General features: G+C 37.4%; 1 protein-coding gene across 4 annotated transcripts in view; it reads right to left on the bottom strand.

Moving 5' to 3' along the window:
• Positions 1-4,849: 4,849 nt before the first annotated feature.
• The window catches only part of SLC5A7 (solute carrier family 5 member 7), a 28,298-nt gene continuing 8,278 nt past the window's right edge, over positions 4,850-24,869 (bottom strand). For 2 of the 4 annotated variants that reach the window (XM_023195169.3, XM_023195170.3), the window contains 5 exons: positions 21,383-21,531; positions 17,637-17,780; positions 13,491-13,644; positions 10,687-10,904; positions 4,850-8,818 (listed from right to left, as the gene is read on the bottom strand). In XM_023195169.3, the coding sequence (XP_023050937.1) occupies positions 8,189-8,818; positions 10,687-10,904; positions 13,491-13,644; positions 17,637-17,780; positions 21,383-21,531 (1,295 nt within the window). In that variant the 3' untranslated portion in view covers positions 4,850-8,188. The remainder of the gene's footprint in view (positions 8,819-10,686; positions 10,905-13,490; positions 13,645-17,636; positions 17,781-21,382; positions 21,532-24,869) is intronic. The other 2 variants (XM_023195171.3, XM_023195168.2) reach the window with 2 other exon arrangements.

A 24,869-nucleotide genomic window follows, 5' to 3' on the forward strand; every position in this document is an offset into this window, starting at 1 on the left:
GCAAACTCATCCTTTTTTATGGCTGCATAGTATTCCATGGGGTATATTTGCCACATTTTCTTAATCCAGTCTGTCACTGATGGACATTTGGGTTGATTCCAAGTCTTTGCTATTGTGAATAGTGCCGCAATAAACATACGTGTGCATGTGTCTTTGTAGTGGCATAATTTATAATCCTTTGGGTATATACCCAGTAGTGGGATGGCTGGGTCATATGGTACATCTAGTTCTAGATCCTTGAGGAATCGCCATACTGTTTTCCATAATGGTTGAACTAGTTTACAATCCCACCAACAGTGTAAAAGTGTTCCTATTTCTCCACATCCTCTCCAACACCTGTTGTTTCCTGATTTTTGAATGATTGCCATTCTAACTGGTGTGAGATGGTATCTCATTGTGGTTTTGGTTTGCATTTCTCTGATGGCCAGTGATGATGAGCATTTTTTCATGTGTCTGTTGGCTGTATGAATGTCTTCTTTTGAGAAATGTCTGTTCATATCCTTTGCCCACTTTTTGATGGGGTTGTTTGTTTTTTTCTTGTATATTTGTTTGAGTTCTTTGTAGATTCTGGAAATTAGCCCTTTGTCAGATGAGTAGATTGCAAAAATTTTCTCCCATTCTGTAGGTTGCCTGTTCACTCTGAACAAAAAAAAAGAGCTTTTGCTGTGCAGAAGCTCTTTAGTTTAATGAGATCCCATTTGTCAATTTTGGCTTTTGCTGCCGTTGCTTTTGGTGTTTTAGACATGAAGTCCTTGCCCATGCCTATGTCCTGAATGGTACTACCTAGATTTTCTTCTAGGGTTTTTATGGTATTAGGTCTAACATTTAAGTCTCTAATCCATCTTGAATTAATCTTCATATAAGGAGTAAGGAAAGGATCCAGTTTCAGCTTTCTACTTATGGCTAGCCAATTTTCCCAGCACCATTTATTAAATAGGGAATCCTTTCCCCATTTCTTGTTTTTGTCAGGTTTGTCAAAGATCAGATGGTTGTAGATGTGTGGCATTATTTCTGAAGGCTCCGTTCTGTTCCATTGGTCTATATCTCTGTTTTGGTACCAGTACCATGCTGTTTTGGTTACTGTAGCCTTGTAGTATAGTTTGAAGTCAGGTAGCGTGACGCCTCCAGCTTTGTCCTTTTGACGTAGGATTGTCTTGGCAATGCGGGCTCTTTTTTGGTTCCATATGAACTTTAAAGCAGTTTTTTCCAATTCGGTGAAGAAACACATTGGTAGCTTGATGGGGATGGCATTGAATCTATAAATAACCTTGGGCAGTATAGCCATTTTCACGATATTGATTCTTCCTATCCATGAGCATGGTATGTTCTTCCATTTGTTTGTGTCCTCTTTGATTTCACTGAGCAGTGGTTTGTAGTTCTCCTTGAAGAGGTCGTTTACATCCCTTGTAAGTTGGATTCCTAGGTATTTTATTCTCTTTGAAGCAATTGTGAATGGAAGTTTATTCCTGATTTGGCTCTCTGTTTGTCTGTTACTGCTGTATAAGAATGCTTGTGATTTTTGCACATTAATTTTGTATCCTGAGACTTTGCTGAAGTTGCTTATCAGCTTAAGAAGATTTTGGGCTGAGACGATGGGGTTTTCTAAATACACAATCATGTCATCTGCAAACAGGGACAATTTGACTTCTTCTTTTCCTAACTGAATACCCTTGATTTCTTTCTCTTGCCTGATTGCCCTAGCCAGAACTTCCAACACTATGTTGAATAGGAGTGGTGAGAGAGGGCATCCCTGTCTTGTACCAGTTTTCAAAGGGAACTTTTCCAGTTTTTGCCCATTCAGTATGATATTAGCTGTGGGTTTGTCATAAATAGCTCTTATTATTTTGAGGTACGTTCCATCAATACCGAATTTATTGAGCGTTTTTAGCATGAAGGGCTGTTGAATTTTGTCAAAAGCCTTTTCTGCATCTATTGAGATAATCATGTGGTTCTTGTCTTTGGTTCTGTTGATATGCTGGATTACGTTGATTGATTTGCGAATGTTGAACCAGCCTTGCATCCCAGGGATGAAGCCCACTTGATCATGGTGGATAAGCTTTTTGATGTGCTGCTGAATCCGGTTTGCCAGTATTTTATTGAGGATTTTTGCATCGATGTTCATCAGGGAGATTGGTCTAAAATTCTCTTTTTTTGTTGTGTCTCTGCCAGGCTTTGGTATCAGGATGATGTTGGCCTCATAAAATGAGTTAGGGAGGATTCCCTCTTTTTCTATTGATTGGAATAGTTTCAGAAGGAATGGTACCAGCTCCTCCTTGTACCTCTGGTAGAATTCAGCTGTGAATCCATCTGGTCCTGGGCTTTTTTTGGTGGGTAGGCTATTAATTGTTGCCTCAATTTCAGAGGCTGCTATTGGTCTATTCAGGGATTCAACTTCTTCCTGGTTTAGTCTTGGAAGTGTGTACGTGTCCAGGAAATTATCCATTTCTTCTAGATTTTCTAGTTGATTTGCGTAGAGGTGTTTATAGTATTCTCTGATGGTAGTTTGTATTTCTGTGGGGTCGGTGGTGATATCCCCTTTATCATTTTTTATTGCGTCTATTTGATTCCTCTCTCTTTTCTTCTTTATTAGCCTTGCTAGCGGTCTGTCAATTTTGTTGATCTTTTCAAAAAACCAACTCCTGGATTCATTGATTTTTTGGAGGGTTTTTTGTGTCTCTATCTCCTTCAGTTCTGCTCTGATCTTAGTTATTTCTTGCCTTCTGCTAGCTTTTGAATGTGTTTGCTCTTGATATCTTCTAATGAAATGATCAGAAATACACATGGCAACTAAGCTAAAGAAATTTTTCAGACTTTCCCAAGCCTGCAAGACTGCCATGGGCGCTTCTCTTTCTGTTCTTTACTCTGGGCACAAAGTACTCTTGGTTAGTGGTATTGCCCAAAAATGTCATATAAATGCTGACGTAAACTTTACCATGGACTTAGCCACGCCTAGTTAAACCAATGGCTAGGTATGGAACACAATTTGGGTGCATGCAGCACAGCAAAAACTTGTGTTGAATGAGGTCATTGAAGAGCCAAGTGAAGCAAATATGACCTATAGGTCAATGTATTTTAAAACATGTCCCTTTTTCTTCATCCTTATCATAGAATCCATGCTGATAACTAGTTGAATGCAAGATTCAAAGTCAAAATGATTTCCCAAAAGCTAGATAACTTTTGTCACAGTTTTCCCAGTTGGAAAGACAGTTTCAGGAAAGCTTGTATGCATCATATAATGTACTAATAACAAGTAAATACCATCTACATCTGGGAAACTGAGGCCCAGAGAGGTTAAATCACTTGGCTAAGACCATGCAACTCTTGTGGCCCTCAATCTGATGCTGAGCTGCTATTGGAAGTCATGTGTGTCTGGTTCTATAGTCCCACTCCCAACTACTGTCTACCAAGCTATGCTACAATTCTCCAAAAAAATTTCATAATAAGGGAGTAATGAAAAATCTAGAGATATAAAAGATCTTAAAGGTTATCCAAATAAGAAGCTTTACAAAGATAAAAGAGATGCAGAGAGTTTCAATAATTCTCCCAGCTCCGTCCATTTTCAGGCCCCAAAAGAGTGTGATTCCTGGCACCATGCTTCTACTGTGTTCTCTTCAGCTGCACGTGTGGCACTGCACTATTTTCAGTTACTTCTTTCAGTCATACTTACTGCTCTAAATTCTATCACTAGACTTTTGGTCTTATCTGGTTTATGCTTTTAACTGCCTCTGTATGACAAGCTGATAAATCAACACAGCAGTTTGGCTCCAAAATACATAATGCATTACCTCTTTTAAATAGATAACTATAGTTTTCCAACCAAAAATAAAAGCAGAGTCACCACATATTCTCTGACTTTAGAGAATTTAAATAGGATACAATGGCTGTTTTTGCTGTTTTTACTGTTTTGGAACTTTTCGTGAGGTGATAGTGTAAAAATTGTAGAAACAATAATGATCATTATCCCATAGCTTCCTGGATCTCTCTCAAGAATGTCTGTTCTAGGAGAATGTTAATGATCAAATTTAAGCTCTCTAGACACGATGGTTAAAATGAAGATAACGTCCACGGGCCCTAATATTATATTCTGATACAGTCTCTTTTCTAGCTCTTAATAATTCCCCCCACACTATAGATTTGTGATAAAGCAAAAATGTTTAATCCCCAGAAGTGTGTCCACAAGACAGACAACTCGATGTGATGTTACCCTGACATACCTACTTATTATTATTTCCTTCATTCATCTCTTTATAACCCCCATTTTAGGCCCTTCTGCCCTATAAACATCCAAAGGCACTAAGGCTTATTATAATTAAGGCACGAAAGGCCGAAGTTCTTCTGAGAGTGTATATAACTACATGTCTAAAGACATCTTGAGAGAATAAGATGACAGATACAGAGCACATAGTTGGAGCACAATGACAGCCACTTATCACTTAGAGATTGGCTTCATATAACAACTGTTGGTCAGCTGTTTGGTTTGAAAAATGTAGATCTTCTTTTTGTGATTGGAATGAATATAACTGAAATCACCTGGCTGACTCAGTCAGTAGAGCATGAGACTCTTAATGGATATTAATCTATTGATTTCTTTGATTTACACAAGACCTGTGTGCAATGGTAGAATGTCTTTTCCAAGAAAAACAATTTACATTTGTTTTTGAGCTATGATATATATTGCCCCAAGACTTACATGAGGTGCAGCATTTCCAAGTGGCATTTACCTATCCTCCAGTAATGAGATGGTTTATTTTGATTTCATTGCATAATTGTCTTGAAGCACCATATATATTTAGTTTCAGAGAGGGCCCCCAAAAGCCAGATTTAGACAATGATATCCTAAGTTGACCAGCACAATTTAATACATTGCCATTACACTTAAACATTTACACAGTTGCAAATCTACTTATTTTAGGCATAATTTTATATAATATTTTGACAGACAAAAATATACGTTCTGGAACTATTATATGCATCTGTCTATGAAGTAGCAAACTTACAATGAATTATATATTATACCAGTGTAAATTTACATGAAAGCTAAAACAGAAAAAGAAATCATAATTTATGTTTAAAATATAATTTTAATTTATTATTTTCAAGTAAAAAGAGGAATAGCCATTATATTAGATTCACTTATTTTAAGCTTATACTCATTTCATATTGACATAAAATTCATTCCTTGTAAGTGTAGCAATGAAGTTGTATTTTGATGCTGAGTGTTTGAAACAACTAGTTGTTGATATTGCAGTGCAGCTACAGTCTTGCTGATTTGAATATGTGTGGGAAAAAGAAGCATTTAAATTACTCGAGAAATATGTTACAATCATATCAAAAGTATGAAAATAAAATATATGTTTTCTTCTAATGTTTAATCCACAGGTATTGCCTTCCAAGGTTAATATAGCCAGTGTCTAAATGTTTTGTTTATTTTATTTTCATTTGAGGGCAGATGTTGAAAATCAGGTCTACTGATTGAAGCTGGAAGAACACATAAATGTCTGCATTACTCATTCTGTCAAAACAAAGCAAATGATGGGTAAAAAGTATACTCTTGCACATTTCACAGCTTTGTGATACAATTGTCTTGGAAATTGGGTGGAAATTTATGCACAAATGTGCTTAAGACAAGACCTTGTGACCATTGTTTCCTTCCTTGCGATTTTAAACCTTTTTTGTATTTAAAAATCATCTTGCTAACATTTAGCACATTTGTGGATTAATAACAAACTAGTCTTCTATATACCTACCTTGAGGGTAGGTGAGGAATATTGGGTTAAATACAATATAATATTATTTATTGGCTTAAATTATTTAAGTTATCTAGTTTTAGCATTTTGAACAGGGCAAACATTTTCCCCCTGTTTTCGTCTATTGTGAGAAATTGAATTACATGGAAGAAATTTTTAATGTTAACCTTTTTTTCCCCACTGAATTTAAGTGTGGTTGTTGGGACAATTGTTGCCTAATGGAATGGTACGATGTAAAGAGACCTGTAAAGAGACGATGCCTCCCTGTTGCATTATATGACAGTATGAGTGAGGTGTTTCCTGATGCACATGGTGGAAGCCTGTGCCTCAGCAGGTTGAGACAGATGCTCAGGGTGACAGGATGGATAAAAGCCACCATTCAGGTAGCATGCTGGGGAGCATGGTGCATCTGGAATAATGGTGCTTGCCAGGAATTGTAGTCTCCAGCAATTAATTACTTTTATGTGTCAAATGTGTTAATATCTGTGGTTTTTTCTTTAATGAATTTCTTGCCCCTTTCTCTTTTTTCAATCAATACCTGAGAATCATGGACTCCCATACTTACTGGCTCCCAAAATATACTCCTTCCATGTACTCCATAGGGTACTGAATAGATTCTGAGAAAATAGATGAAGAAAAGTAATTCTCTTTTCATTTAGATATATATGATATTCAGTGAAGATTTTGAATGCAATGTAATATTCACCATCAAATTTTGATAAAGCACTGAAAATATGATACATATAAAATTATTTAATTTCCCCTTTTAAAAATTATCCTAGACATTAAATTCATGTTTAATGATAAAGATGTATTATCTGATGCTTTGAGACAATTACAATTAAATCTTATAAAAGGAATTCTAGGGTCAAGATACAACTTTTATTCTTAATGTTAAACACTAAGTTAACTTCATTTTGTTCATGATTTGCAAAAAAGAAGTATTTTTGAAAAAAAAAAGTGCTTTAGTTTCAACAATTCAGACTGACTTTCTTTATGGGATCAGATTCCCTGATCACTTTTCAGCTCATCACTTCACTTTGCTTTTGTAGACATGGCTGTAGTTATTTCTATAACGTGTGACTGGTGTGAAAGCACTTGAAATGGACACAAATCATTACACACACACTCACACACACGTGTGTGTATGAGTGTGTATGTGTAACAGCAGAAAAGGAGCAAAACAGTATTTAATGACCAATCTCATGAATGTTATCTAGACATCAAATGTTAAAATTGATGGCTTCTTCACTTAAGGACTTATTTTATTTTCTGCTTTCTTCTACATTTTAAAATTCACTATGTACTTTTTGTAGTAGTAATTTGTCTAGTCTCTAAGACTGGCTTATGTGAAAAAGTGCCAAAGCGTAGATCCCTTAACACTAAATCTTTTCTATTAATGAATATCTAAAAATTAGTAGTTTGTTTTTTTCTCATTTTACTACTATCATGAGATGTTGTGAGGGCTTCCCATAATAATCATTCAATGAAATATATGTAAATTTAGCAGTGTGCCTCTCGTTAACCATAACTGATGCTGTGTAGCTACCTCTCCTTACATAAGGCCCAATTTCACTTCCAATATTAACTTACATATTAATTTAGATATATTTATTTTATCATGGAGCAAAACTTCATATACTTGAGATAAAGATAAAGATGTACTGTTCCTCCTATTACTTTCTGCTTAATTAACTTATTGCTTTAAGGTTGCTTAATAATCCTTCGGGTACTCTTGCTTATGCATACAGTAGCTATGGAAACACACAAATTAACCCAGTGCTCTTCTACGAAGATGGATTCTATTTTCCTATCACCTTGCACATAAATAAATGCCAGTACATAATTTTTTGTGTGTTTGCTTTGCCCATGCTCATATTACATGCCATTAATAAAAGAATAACAGATTGCACATTCAGCAAATGTTATAGCTCAGAACATGAAAGAAGGAGTTAATCATCACACTAAGAAAAATCAGCTGGTTAATTCATTGCACCATTCAAGGGAGTGACTGAAGTTATTCTCATAGCTTCAGTGCTATAATGAAACTAGACTCATCAGTGCATTAGCAAACAAAGTTTGTATCAAAACTATCCAATTTCCTTTTTTTAAGTCTCTTTCACATCTACTTCCCTTTTCCGTAGCAAATATAAATGCTCTATTTGGCCCTTTGTTCTCTCAGTGGAACTTTATTTTTTATACCTAGCAAAACTATCTAGCATCAAAATCAATATTACTATGGATGAGAAAGAAAGTTGTTGCTTTCATAGGTGCTTCCTTCTAGCTTGGCTTGTATTTGTGCAACTGCACTTTATATTAATTTTTACCTGCCTGAACATTGTTTATATTTTAAATATATTTTTGTATGCTGCAAATCATCTCTCCAAAACTACCCTATTATAGTGTTCTGTTTGCTAAAGCAGTATTTTATTTAGATGGGGTCACTGTAAATTATCTTCAGTCCCAGACCCTTCTGGACTGGAATCAACATCAAGGAAGGCCTCTTTATTGGTGAAAGTTGAGCTGAGGGTCATGCTCTGTCGCGGCTTCACAAGTGCAAGTTCATCTAATTTAATATTTTCATTTTTGACAAGAATTGTCTTGTCCATGTTTTCTTCACTGTGTCTTGCAACAACAGCATCAAATACATCTAATTTAGGTGGCAAGCTTCCACTTTCAAATAGATATTTGGCTAGATAGGAGATGCAAATGTTGGTTAAGAATGAAGTAACCATGGCAAGTGTTTTAAATGGGAATTTCTGATTATATATACCGTTATCATCAGGGTAATAGCCAGGGTAGAAGATCAAGGGCTGAAGATAGAGGTATGGCTCCCCTCCAGTTATTCTCAGGAAGAGGCCAGAAACATAACCTGCCACAGCCCCATAGGTGTTGGTTCCCTTAACAAAGAGTACACAAAGCAGCTGGGGGAAGATGACGATGTAAACAAGGTCAGAACTGAGGTACCAGAGCCCATACACAGTCTTCGTGAGTAAGGCCATGGCTGTTGCAGATGCTCCAAACACAAGTACTGTGATTCGCATGACCCAAACGATTTCTTTGTCCGAAGCCTGTAAGAAATTGCCACAGTGTCAGCTTTTTGCACAGTGTCTTGACTCATGTAGGTCAAGAATGAGACACATTTTTTGCTTCAAAACTGGTCTAAAGAATTCCCCTGGTTCAAATGGCTCAATCTATGGGAAAACTCAATACAGCTACAGCACCCAAAGCAAACAATTAAGGTGACTTCCTGGGTGGACCTTTGGGAGGGGTTTCTGTGTACCAGATGCATGACACATAGGCCACCTAGGCCTTTTCCTGAATGTATGGGGGAAAGGCAGGATGAGCTAACGTGGTGTCAGAGAGGTATAATAAAGCAAGGGAGGATTTCCTCACTTTACATATTAGGGGACAGTTCTTATGTGGCATTGACAGATCATAGGCCATCTCTACTTTATCTCTTTGTAGAAGTGCTACCATCCTTAAAGCTAACCACCTCCTGGTGCTCTTGAAAAGACACATGTGGACCGGCGCGTTGGCTCAGGCCTGTAATCCCAGCACTTTGGGAGGCTGAGGCGAGCAGATCACGAGGTCAGGAGAGCAAGACCATCCTGGCTAACACGGTGAAACCGCGTCTCTACTAAAAAATACAAAACATTAGCTGGGCGTGATGGCAGGCGCCTGTAGTCCCAGCTACTCGGGAGGCTGAGGCAGGAGAATGGCGTGAACCTAGGAGGCGGAGCTTGCAGTGAGCCGTGATGGAACCACTGCACTCCAGTCTGGGTGACAGAGCGAGACTCTGTCTCAAAAAAAAAAAAAAGAAAAAAAAAGACATGCACACCTATGTTTATTGCAGCACTATTTACAATAGCAAAGTCATGGAACCAACCCAAATGCCCCTCAGTGATACACTGGATAAAGAAAATGTGGCACATATACACCATGGAATACTATGTGACCATAAAAAGGAGTAAGATCACTCCTTTGCAGGGACATGGATGAAGGTGGAAGCCATCATCCTCAGCAAACTAGCACAGGAACAGAAAACCAAGCATGGCATGTTCTCACTCATAAGTGGGAGTTGAACAATGAAAACACATGGACACAGGGAGGGAACACCACACACCAGGGCCCGTTCGGGGGTGGAGAGGGGGCAGTGCAAGGAAGGAACTTAAGAAGATGGGTCAATAGGTGCAGCAAACCACATGGCACACGTATATTTATGAAACAAACCTGCACGTTTTGCAGAAGTATCCCAGAACATAAAGAAAAATTAAAAATAAAGAAGAAAATGCCTTGTCCAAGGAGTTCCTTTGGTTAAATTTTTAAAAATCAAATCAAATCAAAACAAAACAAGGCAAAAGTAAAAACATTGGGATTGTTTTGTTAACTAAAACCTAGAGAGAGGCAAAGCTTTAATCAAGCAAGAAGCATGCTGTTTTGCAGCCACTTTGATTCAATAAAGAAAATCAAATTGAGAGGATATCTTCTAGCAAAGGTGGACTAGGGAGTGCAAGTATAGAACAGTTCAGAGGTTACAAAAATACGTGTCAAACAACTTACGATGCCCTGCTTCCACCAAGATTCTCCAGTGTCGTAGAGACTTTAATTATACTAAATGTTTTGGTAGATAGTTTAAGTTTCATTACTCTTTCATCAGAAAGACAAGAAGGTTAAATGATAGCCCTGTGACTTAGCTCTTGGGAAATAATTATATTGATTTGTTCCCTTTAGTATTGACATGAATAATAACATGTATTGATAGCATCCATTCAGCATAGGTATAATTTGTTATTTAATCTCATATGCTTAATCAAAGTACAGTCAGATTTAATGTAGAATACTAATAAATATATAATAAAGTATATACAGCAAATACAATATCAGCAGCAGCAAGAGCAATGCTAGTAAACGACAGGTTGAAGGAAACTGTTCTTACATTTTGTCTGAAGGAAAGCTGGTAGATGTTCCGCGCAAACATGGAACTTGCTGACAAGATGGAAGAGTCTGCTGATGACATGACAGCAGCAGAAACTGCACCAAGACCAAAGAAAGAAATATACACAGGGCAGAGATACTGCAGAACAATTGGTAAAATCATGTCTGCTTCTTCTGTAGTCTTGGGATCTGGAAGCCCATATGCAGTCTGGTTCCAGTCTGTTGAACAGAATCAACAACAATTACAACCACCAAAGAGCCAAATGTTCTTTATCCATCTGGGGTCATCCTACTTACTAGGTTGTTTTGAAATAAACTCAGAATCATGTACATTAGTCTGCTTAGGTGTGAAGTCCATGTGCTGGTCAAGTGGAAATGTCTTATATCTCCTGACTTCTAAAGGGTATTGGTTACAATTAGGGTTATTCACAATGCCTGCACAGACACTGGTAGTAAGAAATATATTTCCTTCCTGCAGTGATGGTGTTACATTGCATAGAATCATAGAAAACAAATGCTTATAAACATAATTCTAGAGTATTCCTTTGACCACTTGGAAATGTGGTGGGACACTCACTGTTTCTTCTTTAAGGCTCAGTTATTCATATGTAAATGAAAAAAGACAATAGTAGGCCTATTCTCAGCCATCATCTCTCTGTACATAAACTTGGTTTTGAAGCTGCCTCAGCATTAATTTTCAACTATTTCCACCTTGCATAGAATTTCACTAGATTAAGAACAGTCCCTTTTTATTGAATAAAAAGTATAGTCATGTGGCTGAAATTTTCAGGAAGTTTTGGTTGTGGTAGGGTAAGAAGACTTGAAACACAGATTTATCTTTGAATACATAACTTCTTTACTGGTTAGTTGTAGCATGTGTTGAAAAACTATGGAATCCTTAAATGTACATTAGCATAGTTGGCTTTTTATTTGCTGAACTTCTTTAATATCATGATCATTGGACCAAATAAGAATTGTTCTTTTTGGATCCTACCATTTTTTTCTTCCCTCATTTTCTACTACAATTGTCTCCAAAACCTGCTTACATGCAGGCAACTTTGTGGCCTTAACTGAGATGCTACAATAACAGAAATAACAAACAAGAATGTGTATCTAATCCAAGAAAAAATAGGCTTAATGCTGTTTCTGTTAGCCTGTGTTCCTACAATAAACACACACACACACACACACACGTTCATATATGTTTTCTGCTTGTGAGAGAAATACTATCTTTTTTCAAAGACAAACACTACCTACCACCTTTGTCAGTCATCTTTACATCTTTTGAAGTGTTTGTCTCCTGGACGAACAACTGGAATGGAGAATCTACACTATGAACCAGGACTGCTCTCCTAAAAGTTAAACAATCCAATAAAAGACTCTAGTAACTGAAAGTCAAAGTTGCCATTGGAATATCACCCTGGATCACCTTTACAAAATACAACAGGGCAAAAGGTGAACTTTAATCTATTTTATTACCTCTACCTAGAAGATGCCTTCAAATCTGAATTAACATGATGTATTTTCTTTTTATTTATTTATTTATTTATTTTTTGAGACGGAGTCTCGCTCTGCCGCCCAGGCTGGAGTGCAGTGGCCGGGTCTCAGCTCACTGCAAGCTCCGCCTCCCGGGTTCCCGCCATTCTCCTGCCTCAGCCTCCCGAGTAGCTGCGACTACAGGCGCCGCCACCTCGCCCGGCTAGATTTTTGTATTTTTTAGTAGAGATGGGGTTTCACCGGGTTAGCCAGGATGGTCTCGATCTCCTGACCTCGTGATCCGCCCGTCTCGGCCTCCCAAAGTGCTGGGATTACAGGCTTGAGCCACCGCGCCCGGCCAACATGATGTATTTTCATTGAGTGCTCTTAAAAGTTACCACACAGGAACATAATGGTCAGGAGTAATTAATATATTTAATTAAATTAAAGGTGAGCTTTTGAACATGTTCCACATAGAGACTAACAGGGAGATAAACATTTCATAATGCTCTTTTTTCAAAACTGTTTTTCAGTAAGTTATTCTCTAAGTGACTTTGTGTCTTAGTTCGTCTTGACCTAAACACTTATTCATTGCTTTCTTCAAGAAAGAAAACTCCTAACTAAAATCTAATAAAGATGTGAAGCAGAAATCTCAAGTTCAAACTGATCTTTAGGGAGGTCATGAGGATGACAGGTAAACTTCTCTAAGCCTGTGACTCTCAACTCTGGCTCTCAACTCATGTAGGGGTTTTAAAAGAACACTAGTGCTTATCTCTATCTTCAGTTATTAAAACAAAATTCCTGTGAAGTAGGCCAGATATCTGTATTTTTAAAAGATCCCCCCACCATTCCCCAGCTGATGTCAGCAGGCACCTTGGTTGAGATACACTGCTGACAGGAGTGCATATAAACAATCGATAAATATACCAAAACTGGGAGGAGGGTGTGCTCGCCAGTGTTTTGTAGTGGAGTGAGCAATCAAAAAAATTGGAGGCTGGGTGCAGCAGCTCACACTTGTAATCCCAGCACTTTGGGAGGCCGAGGCAGGTGGATCACTTGAGGTCAGGAGTTTGAGACCAGCCTGACCAACGTGATGAAACCCCGTCTCTACTAAAAATAGATAAATAAATAAATAAAATAAAATAAAAACAAAAAATTGGAGACCGCTGAACTATAACACAATTTACTGAATGCTATAACAAATTTATAAACATAAATGTGATGAGAAAGAATTCACCATGTGGAGGTAAGAAGGAAGTGGGACAGAAGGGTGTCTGGATGGGGATTGTAAACTAACTGGCACATGTGGTGAAGCTACAAGAGATTTACCTGTTGATGCTCCAATGGCCCCAATGAGTATGGCTGGGACAGCCATTACCAGGCACCCGAAAGCTGCCAGAAAGGACAGCACTTGAGCATAGGTGGCTGAGGATGAAGAGAGAACCCTCTGGAAGTACGCTTGCCATGGGATTCCACCCAGCATCTGTGTGGGAAACACGAGGATGGAGAGTGAACTGGAGGCAAACATCTATTCTATTTTTTTAAAAGAGATTTATTGCAATCACATTTAATAGTCATAAGTAGAACTTAGAAGTATTTTAAAAAGTGGCATGCAGTCACAAACATCAATTAGTATCATTATGTTTGCTATGATCTGATGTCTACGTTCCCCCTAAATTCATACAATGAAATTTTGATCACCAAGGTGATGGTAAATTTTGATCAAGTTGGCAACTTTGGGAGATGATTAACCCATGAGGGTGGATTCCTTATAAAAGAGAGCCAAATGAGTTTTTTTCCTTCCACCATGTGACGAGGCAGCAAGAAAGTGCCTTCTATGAGGATGCGAATCCTCACCGGGCAGTGAATCTGCCGGCACCTTGATCTTGGACTTCCCAACCATGTGAAAAACTGAAAAATAAACCTGTGTTGTTTATAAGCCACTCCGTTTATGATGCTTTGTCACCCAACTGAACTAAGACAATGTATCATCAACTTTCAATCATGCAGAATTTCCTGAAGTTCTTTTTCTCTATAATTACATAGAGCAATTATTTCTTTTCATTTATTTACCTACTTTGAACTGCATTTAAACTACCCTAGGGGCCTTCAATTTGTTATCATCTGGTGGTTCCAACCATCATAAAATATTCTCAAAAAATAATTAAGATTTTGAAAGTATGACATTTAACCTGAGTCAATACAACCCAAAAATATTTATACACTCCAATCATGCGCCAGGCAATTTAATGGCTGTAAAAGCACAAACATGAATAAGGTATGGTTCTTTCCCTGGAACTTACTTTCTACTGGGAGAGTCAATGTATGTGGTGTTTTCCAAAGTGAGCATTGCAGAGTGCTTAAGGCAATACAGCTGGCATCAAATAAAATACTTCTATGTGTATTCATTTTACTTTGTACTTAAATACTGTATGGTTGCTTTTATTAAATGATTTACATCATACATTAGTACAGAATACATAAGCAACTGATAGATATACATATCTCTATTGGGATGTGCTTAAATTTCTTATTGAGCATATACAATCAAAAATGTTTACACTATAATGCAATTTGTTGCATGATATAAAGAGGTCTGTATGGGAATTAAAATGATAAACCATTATTTGCGATGAGAAAGAGGTGGTGAAAAGAAAGGGTAGCTGCATGTTAACAGGAAAACGTGCAGAAATGAAGTGCAGATTGTCCATAGGCTTTGAGAGCATTTCCAGAGGTGGAGATGGAGGGAGAAGAGAGTACCTGAGAGAGAAACTAATAGGAAAAAAGAAAATAACGACAGCAACCAGGCAGCTGAGACCACTGGGTATTTGGTATGATGAGAGGTCAGTGAGTGCGGGAGTGGTTGCAGGAGAAGCTGGAAACATACTTTTGTCTAGATTACTGTTACTTCTCTTCCTGGCATAAAGTCAATATTCCATAAATATTGGACACATGAATGAATGAATGAATTGATAAATGAGCTTGCCATAGCACAATGTATTGAGGTTTCATTAACTGCCTGTCTGTCTCACTGGGCTCTGGGTTCTGGGGACGTCTGTCTTATCACGGTCTCACCTGAGCTAAGCAGAGTGTCTGTTACATAGATACCATAACAGTCTCCTTCTTATAAAAGCCATATATGTTCAAAAATAATTAAAGGGAAAAACTCTAAAATTCATAACCCCATTCCTCAAGTCTATATTCTTCCAAAACCTTTTCCTTTCATTTTGTGACCTGTTTTATCAGTATATCATTAACATCTTGCATGTCAATGACTTGAATGGATTGATACATCATGAATTACATGTTCATCACCCTGGACATTTAGGTCATCAGAAGTTTTTAAGTAGGGTAAAGCCTGACTTCATCTACAAACAGAGGCTCTCATGATGCAATGGACTGAATGTTTGTCCTCCTAAAATTCATACGTTGAAACTCTAATCCCAATGTGATGATATTCAGAGGTGGGGCCTTTGGGGGATAATCAGGTCTTGAGGGTGGAGCCCTCATTATGGGATTAGGACCCTTTTAAGAAGAGGCCAGAGAGCTCTCTCACCCTCTTTTGACCATGTGAGGGCACAACGAGAAGTGGACAGTTTGCAACCTGGAATACTGCCATCTTTAGAACCTAATCATGCTGGTACCCTGGTCTCAGATTTCCAGCCTCCAGAATTATAAAAATTGTATTCTTCTGTTTATATATCACCCAGTCTATGGCATATTGTAACAACAGCCCAAAATGACTAAAGTAGTTAGCAATATGGAAAGTGGGCTTAGGGAAGTAACAGGTGGGCAGGCTGCCATCAGGGAGACTAGTGGGGGTTATCATACTAGACCAGGTAAGGAATGCAGTCTACCTAATAGAGAGCAAACATGGGGACAGTGGGCAGGTTCCAAGTGTGACTGGGAGATACACTGACAGTATCATTAGCAGGACTTGACAAGTCATCTTCATGTAGGGGATGTGGGAGAGACAACTGGAAGATCAAGACCATTGATGCAACATTTCAAGGCTGATTTCTGTAGTTCATTCATTTATTCAACATGTACTATTTTAACTGGTCTTACAATTTGAATCATGAATACGACTAAGTCATATAATTTTGTAGAGCTGGAAGAAATTTAGCAATCACTTTATACAATGTCTCATTTTAAAGATGAATAGTCTGAAGACTAAAGCGTGGTGTAGGGGAAAGGACTTTGAGTTCTTAATATTCTATATCAATCTCTAACTCAGACAATGGTGTCATTATTGACAAATAGCTTAACTGTTCTAAGTCTCGTCATCTCTATGATATAACCATAAGCACATCTACTATGCAGGTATAGTTACATATACATATTTACTCTTACTCCAGTTCATAATTTTAAGCCATTCCAGAAAAATGAGAGCCAACAGATTTCTCAACAATCTTTAGGCAAAGAAGCCCTCCAGTGCACTACTGGAAATATATATTTTCCCCATATTTTCCTGCCCCTTACTAGAAACATTTTTACTGGAAAAGACACAATCATTTTGAATGTTGAGATAATGCTAAAATTCAGCCACGTGCCATGCTCACAAAGTCGTACAATATTGCCAACCTTCTACAGAGAAAACAAAAATAACCAATTTACCTTTAAGTTTAATAGAAAAAGTAATCTATTTCTTTTTTAAAAAAGATTATTTTTGTAGAGATGGGGCCCTGTTATGTTGTCCAGGCTGTTCTCAAACTCCTGGCCTCAAAATGAGCCTTCCACCTCAGACTCCCAAAGGGCTGAGATTACCCGGCTGAGCCACCACACTCCACCATAATCGATTTCTTACGTTGAAATCAAATACAGTGTGTTATTTTCAGGCCTAACTCCTCTAATGAGCATAGTCATAAAATCTGGTCAGTTCTTCTGGTTGTTCCCTCTTGCCTCAATGGGATTGGCCATTATCTCTTCCATGTTCTCCTCAAAGTGCCTGCACTTTTGCCCCAAAGTTCTGCCTGTTTTCAAGCTACCTCTGGCTCCTGAGGGCCTCTCTGTTGGCATCTTTCCTGAGTGACACGTACTTTTCCAACCCGCCTCACTTAGGGCCTGTAGCACTAGTCATTCTCTTACTCTGTAATTCAAGAGTGAATGAGAGACTTATTCCACAAGTTGGGTTTCATGCCTTAATTCAAAACACAAAATAAAGGTTTTGCCTTCAGGTTGGGGAAAGTTCTAGGGGTAGGGCATGTTATTCCTTGACTTACATCACAACGGAAATGAGGACACACCACACAGAACACCTCACGTTGTCCCCTTAGGGCCTCATTTGTTCTCCACCCTGACACTGTCAGCCACGACAGTCCGGCCCTGGCTCCACCCTCCCAGTAGAGAGTCCCCAGTTCAGAAATGGCCATGAGCCCACAAGCACATTTTTTTACTATGAATATGAAAATCGTGAAAATAAATTTGATTTTAGGAACAATTAGATCACATTCCTCAGGTAAAGGCAATACTTACCAACAACAGAAAACTATCAAGCCAAGAGTAGACTTCAGATGAGTCAACAGTTCCCAGCCACGGCTTTTGGTATTTGGCATGCACAGCAGTGAACCCGATGTCTGCGACTGCAGGATGTGACAATGCAAAGGGGACGCTGATCCACTGCAACAGAAAGTGACACTGGAGCCCTAGGCCATGATTTTCAACTGTCTGATATGTGCAAGATTTATACACCTCACACACTGCACAGCTCAGTAGTTCCTCCAGTTCAGACAGAGAAGGACCGGAAATCATGTTCTCTGTTTTCCGTTGGGCACCATAAAATACTGATTTAGATAAATTAAAATAGCACTTTGACTATTTCTATGCTTGATTATACCATGTCATACAAACTATAGCAGCAGCAACACAAAATCTCTAGGAAGAAAATATTAGACTTGGAATATTTGTCGATCAATCTATCTATCTATGCATCTATCTGCCTGCCTATCTATCATCTATCTGTCTCTCTCTGTGTCTGTCTATCCACACACACACACACGCACATATGTACATAGATAGGTAGCTATTGAGATATATATCCCCTTGTTTGTGGGTGGTGGGAGGAGGGGAGAGATGTGGATTGTTTTTGTTTTCCTCTTCTGTTAAATGTTGGGTAACACAAACTTGAGTTCTAATAAAAAATTGTATTTCTCAGCTTCTTAGGAGGCTGAGGCAGGATAATTGCTTAAACCTTGGAGGCAGAGGTTGCAGTGAGCCAAGATTGGACATTGCACTCCAGCCTGGGCAACTCCATCTAAATAAAAAAGCAAGACTCCATCTAAATAAAAAAATTGTATTTCAAAAAAAAAAATAAATGGGTGCCGGGCACTGTGGCTCAGGCCTGTAATCCCAGCACTTTGGGAGGCCTAAGATGGGCAGATTGCTTGAGCTCAGGAGTTCTAGACCAGACTGGGCAACTTGGTGAAACCCCATCTCTACAAAAAATGCAAAAATCTTCCAGATGTGGTGGTGTACACCTGTAGTCCCAGCTACTAGAGAGGCTGAGGTGGGAGGATTGCATGAGCCTGACAGACAGAGGCTGCAGTAAGCAGTAGCTGAGCCACTGCACTCCAGCCTGGGTGACAGAGCCAGACCCTGTCTCAAAAAAGAAAAAAAAAATGGTCAGGCACAATGGCTCATGCATATAATCCTAGTACTTTGGGTGGCCAATGTGGGAGGATTGCTTGAGTCCAGGAGTTCAAGATCAACCTGGGACATATGGTGAGACCTGGTCTCTACAAATAATAACAATAAATAAAATAAAATATTTTAAAAATTATATTTGAAATATATATCTATATATATGGTTATATATATGGATATATCCATATGTTTTCTGTGAATTAAGGAAAGATATCCATTCATTAAGGGAAAGATATCCATTCATTAAAGTAATAAGAAAATACGTGATTGAGAAATATATGGGTGACATATAAGCCTTCAAAGATGGGCCTGATAATAACAGGTAGAATAACAAAGAATTGAAGGAAGAGATGTTTAGTTGGAGCAAGGCAAAGAATAGAAGAATATGTGGTGTGTCTTTGTGTGTGTGTATGTGTGTGCACCCACATCAGTTGGTGACGGGTTTTGCTGGCATGGGAGTAGTTTGGGGAAATGGGAGAGATAAAGATGGATGTGTGGAGAAAACCCACACTGCAAGTTACAGGATTTGTATTTTGTTTTTGCAGGCAACTGGAAGCTAGAAAAAAATCTTTTAAGTCTTGAAAAGATTTCAGTGGAATTTATTCTGAAGTTTAATAACATAGACATGAATAGTGAGTTTAGCAAAAAGGAAGAGTCAGGGACAGTGACAGGTGATTTCAATTCCACCTAGATGAAGGCCTGAAGTACAGCAGTGACATTGGGAATGAAGAAATACCAGTACTAAAAAGGATATGAAGAGCAAGTCAATAGCCCTTATATTACAAGAAGGAGAGAGAGGTCAGAGAGAGGGAAAATGAACAGAAAAACCTCAAGTTTACAGTTTTGGAGCTCCAGGGGTGATGATAAAATTAATAATACTAGAGAATTTGAAAAAAGATGGTTTAAGGGGTAAGTTGATTAATTATGTATGCTCATACAGTCATTAAAGTTTGGAAAACAACCTTATTTAGTCTTTTATTCAGCCAATTCAATAGGGCCTTAACTAGTAACCAACAAAACTTCATTCCTTATCAATTTGGCTACATTTTGTGGCAGAAAAAATATTCTAACATCTTTGCACTGTCATCTTTACACTTGTATACTTGATTTATGCACTCGTGGGTGTTAAGTTCTAGTCTCATACAAAGCAATGAGAAATCACATATATCATCAATAATAGGTTCATTCCCTTGGGTTGTGTTTCTTAGAATACCTAGTACATCAGTTATGAGAGTTGTCGTTGCCAGAACAACCTGGCTCCTGACAGTCTGAAGAGAGATTTATTTCTATGTTCCCTATTTTATTTCTGGAAGTTTACGTTGATGCTAAGGAAAAATCAGAATTTCAATACAGTCCACTTAATTTTGGTAATCTAAATACAAATAGTGGGAGTCCTTGAGCAAATTAAATATTCCCATATTCGATTACAATATGAATGGATGAAATTCCACGAAATGCAAAATGTCTAAGGAGAAAAAGAGAAAATATTATAATCTTTGCTGGCACATGTAAATTCATAAACTGTACATCTAATTGTAGTCCGTTTTTAAAAATTTTTCCTCTAGGACATTATTAGAGATGCTGGAACGTTTATGAAAAGGAGAGAAGAGCATGAGATTACTTCTTCATTTTTAATTTCTAAGAGTCTCGTGTCAAAAGTAAAATATAATGAAATGCTTTACATTGTTATTTATTTATCTTAATAAATAAAGAAGAGGAGAATCAAGAGTACTTAACCATCCTTGGGAAAATGAATCATGATCTCTAGTGTTAGCTTGCTCTGTCCGTGGGCTTTGCAGGAGGGCATTGCCGCTACAGAATCTACAACTGGGATAATATATGTGTAGGATGAGATCATGTATGTGAACCTATGATAACCCTAGCCCAGCATGGACACACCAGTTTCTATACTTCTTTTGCTACATCTTAGGTATTGAATATTATATGCATAACTGTACTGTTCATATTTCTTCAACATTGACTAAAATGTGTTCAGACACACACAAGTGTTTTTAATATAGTGCTAACAATACTCATGTCTCATAATTATAATAAAAACAATAGATAATAAATCTTTCTGGTGCCTTATATAATTATGAATTGTCTCTGTTTTTAGACCACAAATAGTGATGATTAATATTTGAAATCCACAGTTTTCCAATAGGATCATTTCTATGTCTTATGAGCATTCTTAGAATTCACCAACTAACATAAAAGGAGACTTGTACAGGTTGCCACTAAGGTTTGAATTTTGTTATCTCTGCCGAGGAAAATGGATTGTCTTAAATACTCAAAGGAGATCATGCATAAGTTTCCATCAAATCTAGGCATGAAGGAAAGGAAGACCTAGACCTTTCTAACAATTCAACGTAGAGCACACTTTTCTGTCAAATTTTATCAAAATGACTAGTTTTTCATCTAATTCATTTATGGAGAAATTTGAAATTTCATATAATATGTGATTTAGTGTGTATTACTCATGAGGGAAAATAAGATTTCTACTAATTTTTAATGAGTTAGTATGAAACACATTGTCTTTTACAGAAAAAAGGAGGAGAATCTTGGGTGCTCCCACTTACCAGCCCCACAAAAATGCAAAAGAGCTGAACGACATCGGTGTAGGCCACAGAATAGAGCCCTCCCACCAGGGTGTAGAGAGTGGCAACGAGTGCAGAGATGATGACAGAAACGTTCACATCCACGTCGATGATCACACTGATGGTGGCTCCTGAAACAAACAAGGGAGTGCTGTGGTCATGGTGCCCAGACAGATTCTGCTCTTTGTATAAGGACACAGTGAAAGTTCAGTGATAAACAGCATTTGTCTCTCTGTCATATGAAATGTAGTGGATGATAACTCCTAAAGTTAATTTTTCTATTGAAATTTGTATATCTTAATAAATTCAGTGAGACACACACTTTTGCTTTCTGAAATGAGTGGTTTGCTAACTTATTTATGTGGAGGACACACAGATCCGTGGTATGCTTATGGAAGACCCTGAATTACTGAGAAATTTAATTACATTATGAGAACTCAAAATAATTTCACTATCTGGAACTCTGACTCAATCAAATACAGCCATGTGTTGCTTAAAAATAGGGATGGGCTCTGAGAAACGTGTCATTAGGTGATTTCATTGTTGTGCAACTTCACAATGTATACTCACTCACAAATCTTGAATGGTGTAACCTACCACACACCTAGGCTACATGGTATGGGCTATAGATCCTAGGCTACAAATTCGTACAGCTTGTTACTGTACTGAACACTGTAGGCAACTGTAACATGATGGCAATTATTTGAATATCTAAACATCATATCTAAACACAGAGAAAGTAGCAGTAAAAATATGGCATTATAATTTTATGGGACCACTGTCATATATGCAGTCCATCATCGACCAAAATGTCATTACATGGCACATAACTGTATATGAAATACATGAGTCACATCTATGAAAAACACGAGGCTTTCTGAGAAACACGATCATCCATTTCCACATTTTACAATTAACATTCATTTGCTATTTTGCATTTACTCTGCCCCCTGCTAGCTTTTGATAGCTAACAAATGGTTAAGGTAGCAGAGAATTAGTCACATCTATGAAAAACACGAGGCTTTCTGAGAAACATGATCATCCATTTCCACATTTTACAATTAACATTCATTTGCTCTTTTGCATTTACTCTGCCCCCTGCCAGCTTTTGATAGCTAACAAATGGTTAAGGCAGCAGAGAATTGAGAAAAATTTGTAGGAACAAATTATCAAATTGGTAAATGTTATTAATCACTCTCTCCCTCTTTAATTTGTGACAGATCACTCTTAGTTTATTTAATTGGTAGAATATACCAGTCCTGCTCCTAGGATACCAACATACTGAAGAGCCTAAGATTTGAATGTCATATTTTTTTAAGTAATTTTCATCATCAAAAATTTAAACTTCTCTTAGAAATCAAATTTATGTTTCTTATGACAGTTCATAATTCACTTGTTGTTTTACTAGCCCTTTCCCTATTGTTCTCAAAACTATACAGTTTACATGTCACATTATTAAATGCATACATGAAATAGATCTGTGGTTTTATGTATCATCAGTTGCAGCCAGCTGAGTTGTCTTACACGCTACCCCCATTCCTCAGTCGGCATGCTAGTAGTATATACAACTCACTGGAGATGAAACTACATTATCTCAATATAAGATGTGTTGATTCAAAATATCAGTAAAAAATATTTTTCAATGCTTTTGCTGTGGTGATAAAATAAGATTATTTTCCAGAGTAAAGATCCATTAAAAAGAAAAATCTAGTAAGAAGTTGGAGAAAGAAGACAAGGAAGAGAGATCAAGTATAGATGAGTGACTTTAGATAATTGACTGAGTTGTTTCATAGATATTTGAAAAGTAATTTTTTTCCTGAGATCATTTACTTCGAATCGAAACTTGCAACTCTTTGTTGTTCTTTTTGTGTGTGTGTAGTTCTCCACTTTAATAACACTTCTAAGCTATATGCCATGAATTATGAAAAGTTCAATTATAAAATAAAGATTACCTGACTAAAATCTCAAAGATTTGGGGTCCTAGTAGATGCTGTCACTTAACTGTAACTCAGAGATATTAGAGACGTCAATCACCTCTGCATTATCACTATTAAAATTAGACGAAAGTTTCTCTAAAATATTTTCTGAATAATTAAATCAATTGCAGTAAGTAAAACAAAGTGATACTTTGAGGTATGCTAGTAAATATTAGTCTACTCATGAAGCTATAAAATAAATATACCGCAAAATTATGAAAATCCACTGAACTTGAGCTGTTAGGAGTATAAATACACATTTCTTTAAAAAGTTGTAAGATGTCAATTTCTACCAAGAAAATAGTTTAAGATTCTCCTATGTTTCAATGGTGAAGTATACACATTCACACTAAGGTGGTAATAGATCTTATATATTCTTGAATAGATCAAATTATTTGCAATAAACACTAAATTTTAATTAAGTCCAACTATTACTTTTTATTTGTGTAAATTTAAAGATTACAGTTGCAATGATGTCACCCGGGTATACTACATAGTGGTGAAGTTTAGACTTTCAGTGCTTTCATTACCCATATAATGTACATAGTACCCAGTAAGTAACTTCACACACATACACACTCATGCACTCTTTCTCTCTCCCCCAAAGAGTTCAAGCAATTGCAGCAATGTTTTTACATATGTTGTTTGATACATGTGTGCATGTGAGTGTGTAGAAAGATACAGACAGTAACATATTTTATATATGTAATCATGCATTACATAATAATGTTACCATCAATGATGAACCACAAATAGACAAATTCTCATAAAATCATAATGAAGCTGAAAGAGTCCTATTGCTTAGTGACGTTGTAGCTATTGCATTACAATTGCCTATAGTATTCAGTGTAGTAACATGTTGCACAGGTTTGTAGCCTAAGAGCAATAGGCTATACCATCTAGCCTGTGTGTGTAGCAGACACTACCAGCTGGGTTGGTGTAAGTACACTCTATGTTCACACAACATCAAAACTGCCTACTGATGCATCTCTCAGAATGCATCTACATCCTTAACCTGACTGTATATTGTAATACAGGCACAAACATAGACACACATATATACAAAACTAATTATAACAAAGTTCACAGTTTCGTTACTATATATTTCCAAAATACTTTAGAAGCATTAGCTTATTAATTCTATTCTTTTTCAGGACTCTATTATATTAGTTGATCTTTATTCAATGAGTGAGCGTTTTGTATTTTGTTATATACTCAGCCCACTCCTTTTTTGATACCTCAGCAGGTAATTTGTTCTTAAAATTAAAATTTTTTGGTGTTGAAAACAATGGCAGATAAGCCCCCATTGCAACTCAGCTAATGAGAGTCAGGTGGAAAGCGAGGTGTAGTTTTTGTTTTTGTTTTTTTTGTTTTTGTTTTTTTTTGCGACGGAGTCTGGCTCTGTCGCCCAGACTGGAGTGCAGTGGCCGGATCTCAGCTCACTGCAAGCTCCGCCTCCTGGGTTTACGCCATTCTCCTGCCTCAGCCTCCCA

The sequence above is a fragment of the Piliocolobus tephrosceles genome, chromosome 15 (assembly GCF_002776525.5).
Source record: "Piliocolobus tephrosceles isolate RC106 chromosome 15, ASM277652v3, whole genome shotgun sequence".
Classification (NCBI taxonomy): domain Eukaryota; kingdom Metazoa; phylum Chordata; class Mammalia; order Primates; family Cercopithecidae; genus Piliocolobus; species Piliocolobus tephrosceles.